Source organism: Microtus ochrogaster, chromosome 6, assembly GCF_000317375.1.
Source record: "Microtus ochrogaster isolate Prairie Vole_2 chromosome 6, MicOch1.0, whole genome shotgun sequence".
NCBI lineage: Eukaryota > Metazoa > Chordata > Mammalia > Rodentia > Cricetidae > Microtus > Microtus ochrogaster.
In genome coordinates this window covers 60351711-60356299 of record NC_022013.1, presented here as the reverse complement: position 1 = coordinate 60356299, position 4589 = coordinate 60351711, and the positions used below count along the sequence as shown (strand labels likewise).

Below are 4589 nucleotides of genomic sequence, written 5' to 3'. Positions count from 1 at the left end.
CAGCTTTCCTCCATGGCCTTTGCCCCAGTTCCTGCTTCCTTGAGTTCTGCCCTGACTTCTCTCCATGATAGATTGTAAACTGTAAGATGAAATGAACACTTTTCTCCCCAAGTTGCTTTTGGTCATGGTTTTTATCACAGCAGGATAAAGTAAGTGTAAAACCTTCCAACAAAGAAAACTCCGAGTCTGTGTAGCCCACATCAGCGAATTCTCTAAATGGTTAATGAAGAAATAAAACCAACCTATACAAACTTATCCAGAAAACCTTGAAAAGGATGCAAACTTCCCAACTCTCTTTATGAACCAGCGTTGCTCAGATGCCAAAACCAGATGAACCACAGTCTTTTGTGTCTCGTGGATGTGGATTCAAGAATTCTAAAAGAAAATTCAGCCAATCCAAACCAACCTACACAGTGATGTTTGTCCTTGGAATGCAAGATTGACTTAACATCTAAAAAAATGGACTTGACTGGGGTTGGACAGACAGCTCAGCAGCTAAGAGCACCACCAGCTGCTCTTACAGAGGACCAGGGTTTGCTTCCCAGTATCTGCATGGTGGCTCACCACCATCTGTAATTCCAGCCCCAGGAGATCCAATCCCTCTTCTGGCCACCAAGGGCACTAGAACATACATGGTGCAAATACATATAGAGAGGCAAAACATTTATCAACATAAAATAAGTAAGTTAAAGCAAAAAAAAAAAAAACAACACTTGATCTCTAGAAACTTTCAGTTTCGTTGTACTGTGAATGGCATCTTGTCCAGGTTCCATCCTTCTAGATGCTTCCATCACCTTCTTGAACTTGTGTCTCTGGTTGTTTGAGTACTTCTTTCAAAGGGTTAGTACAGTGGCTCTTTCCGAAGCAGGTATCTGTAGCATGCCTTAAATGAGTGTGCCTAAATTTATTTTTATCCCAACTGCATGTAAATACTAGTGATAGCCTATAAAATCCCATGCCTGGGCTAGGGAAGTGGCCAGTCAGCAAAGTACTTGCACAAACATGAGGACCTGAGTTTGATGCCCAGCACCAATGCAACAGTCAGAGATGTAATCCCAGTGCTGGGGAGGCCCAAACAGGAGGATCCCTGAGGCTGGCTGATCAGTGAACTCCACATCCAGTAAGAGACCCATTTTCCAAAAAAAAAAAAAAAAAAAAAAAGAAAAAAACCAAAATCAAAAAAAAAAAAAAAAAAAGGAAAGCAATTGTCTTTACTTTAGAGCTACCAAGAAATGAATATCCACTACGGATGCATACTTTTAAGCTTTTATTTTTAGCATACTAAAAGAGGTTTATTACAAGAACATAGTCACTTAACTGTTCTGAACTGGTCAGGGCTTCACTCTGTAGCCCAGGCTGGCCTTAAACTTGTAGTGGTCTTCCTGCATCAACCTCAGGAGTGCAGGGGTTTTGGTGGTCAGCTACTATATCATGACTTTCTCTTTTGTAGGAACCTCTGTAGGGACTTTAGAACTTGGGTTGTGTTCTGATTCCCCCATCATCTCTAGTGGAAGCCTCTTACTTCCTCAACATTTTCCTGCTGTAGTGTTAAGTTCATTTTAGTTTCATCAGTCCTGTTTTTTACAGTGGGTGTTAATAAACAATATTTTGTGCAGCTTGTTGTTTCTCCTCAAAACTAATAATCTTGTGTTACTTGCTATAGCGTTGAAAACTAGATGAACATGGCCCACAAGTCTCATCTTGGTGTGCTTTCGGGTATGATGCAGGAAACATGGTTTTACCTTCCCAAATGTACCCAACAAGGGAGAATTAAAGATCATAAGGAACCTCGTTGTCTCTTAGTCAGTGGGTTAGTCTGGGCACAGATAGTTTGCTTCAGAGTAATTATGGAGCTTTCTTCATAATTATGGTGATGTCTTATTAATGACTGTTGAAATTAAATGGGTCCTTTAGGGATTATGAGAGAGCCCTTGGTGTTCAGTTTTCAGCTGACATAACCAAGGGTAGAGTGTGCTGTTTTTTATTTACAAGTACTACATTAAAAATTATTTGTTTGTTCATTTGTCTGTATATGTGTGCATATGTAGGTCAGAGGACATCTTGTAGGAGTCGGTTTTCTCCACTGCCATATAGGGCCTGGGAGTGAATTCATGTCATTAGGCTTGGTAGAAAGTACCTTACTCTGCTGAGCCAGCTTGCTGGTTTTACAAATAGTATGTTTTTTTGGTAAATATTGTTAGTTTGAGAGAGACTTGATTTGGGGCTACTTTGTTTTTGGAAGACATTTAGGTGAATGATATGAATTGGTAAGTTTACAGGTGAACCTGCTGGTTTGTTTCTACATGTGTTTGTTGGTTGTGACACTGTGCTTTACATTCAAAATTCAAAATTAACACATGGTTACTATTCGCAACTGTTAGTCATGTAATATATTTCATTGATTTTCAGGTACTTGAAGAAGCAGAGGCTCAACATTTGTATCAGTCCATTTTACCTGACATGGTGAAAATTGCACTCTGTCTGCCAAATGTTTGTACCCAGGTTAGTAAATGTAACTTCCTTAGTGTGTTCTTTGAACTCAAATGGCTATGGTGAGAAAGGGGGTTCTGCTAAAGAACAGGGCACCTCTGCTGTGTCACAGAGAGGCTAGTGGCCTGAGAGGAAGGGCACTACCAAAGCACATTACAAATGCAGCATTCAGTTTCAAGCTTCCTTTTCCATTGCTGCAGTTTGTTTACTCAGACTCCTCTTCCTCCATTTATTTTAACAACGTCTTCTAAAAATAATTATTTTAAAGCAAACTAGTGGGTTTGGTTTATTTTTTAAGATGACTTAATACTACCTACATCTCCCTCACCTTCCTACAAAGTGATACGTTACTATAGCGGCTGCAGTCATGGTATTTTCTTAACTTTTAAAAGTAAAAGAAAAACTATTGTGTAACATAATTTTGTTTGGAATGCCTAAATTGCATATTGCTCCCAACAGATAACCTCAGAATTTAGTGACTTGAACAGCAGACTTGTGCAGGCTTAGTTTCTATTGGTCATGAATTTGTGGGCAGCTTGCTGAGTAAGTTGTGGCTCACTGTCTCTCCTGTGGTTGCAGTCACCGAGGACTGTGGCCATCTGGAGGCTCGACTGGAGCTTCACCTACACCTTTGCAGGAGGTCTCGTGTGGGCCTTTCCATACACTGAGTAGGCGTCAGGACTTGGTTGCCACCTTCCTCAGTGCAAAATTAGAGTTAAAAGTTAAAACCAATCAAGATTGTGTTCTATATATCCAAAGGATGCTCAATCGTGCCATAAGGACATGTGCTCAACTATGTTCATAGCAGCTTTGTTTGTCATAGCCAGAACCTGGAAACAACCTAAATGTCCCTCGACTGAAGAATAGATAAGGAAAATGTGGCACATTTACACAATGGAGTACCACACAGCAGAAAAAATATTGACATCTTGAATTTTGCAGAAAAATGGATGGAGCTAGAAAACATTATTTTGAGTGAGGTAACCCAGACACAGAAAGACAATTATCACATGCACTCATGAGTGATTTTTAAACATAAAGCAAAGAAAACCAGCCTACAAATCACAATCCCAGAGAATTTAGACAACAATGAGGACACTAAGAGAGACTTACATAGATACAATCTGCATGGGAAGTAGAAAGTAAAAAAGACAAGATCTCCTGAGTATTTGGGAGCATAGGGACCTTGGGGGAGGGGAGAGGCAGGGAGGGGAGCAGAGAAAAATGTAGAGCTCAATAAAAATCAAAAAAAAAAAAAAGATTGTGTTCTAAGCCGTCCCCACTCTGTTTGCTGCCTTACCTGACCTCAAAGCTGACTTGAAATAATGTTTTGGAGAGAAAATAGAGATGAATGTGAACTTTTTGGTTCCTCTGCAGATGACGCCTATGGTCTGGTGTAGAAAAACAATTTCTTTACTTTTCCCCGGTTGCTTACCTTTGAATTTCTTCAGTAGAAATAGTTGAATTGTCAGTTGAAATTTTTCTTCTTACCATTAGACTGTTGTTCTCACCCTAGTGTGTTTTCTGTTACTAGGAAATGCAGTCCTGCTGTCTCAGCTGCCTTCCATTGAGTGCTTTTGGGGTGGTGGTGCCTGAGGTGTGATCAGGGTGCTTTATGGGAGGCAGCTGCTGAGATGTGTGTGGACACGAGCACACTTGTTCTGAGTGCAGCTGAAAGGGAGAAGGGGACTATTTTAAACTTAACAATTCATGGGAAACTGGTTGATGCTCTTTTGTTTCACCAGGATGTCTTTAAAACTGCAATTTAAGCATATGAATTAGAGCAAAACACATTGAACACAATGCTCAGGTACTTAGAGGTCGTGGTGTTTGGGTTGCCACAAAAAGACTGAAGGAAACTGTCCTGCGTCTTCCTTGACTTGGTGTGTTTTATAATGTAGAAAATGCCTTTATTTTTACAAGTTAAACATAGTTCTTTTTGGCAGTTTTCATGTGTTCTGTTAAATGCTTTTGTAAAATTAGATTTGGTTCTCATAAAGAAATTAGCAGCCGGGCGGTGGTGGCGCACGCCTTTAATCCCAGCACTCGGGAGGCAGAGGCAGGCGGATCTCTGTGAGTTCGAGACCAGCCTGGTCTAC

General features: G+C 40.4%; 1 protein-coding gene across 1 annotated transcript in view; it reads left to right on the top strand.

Annotated features, from left to right (window-relative positions):
- Parg (poly(ADP-ribose) glycohydrolase) overlaps positions 1-4589 on the top strand; it is a 103488-nt gene that overhangs the window by 44093 nt on the left and 54806 nt on the right. Inside the window, exon 7 of the mRNA XM_026779985.1 lies at positions 2410-2502. Coding sequence (XP_026635786.1) covers positions 2410-2502 — 93 coding nt within the window. The remainder of the gene's footprint in view (positions 1-2409; positions 2503-4589) is intronic.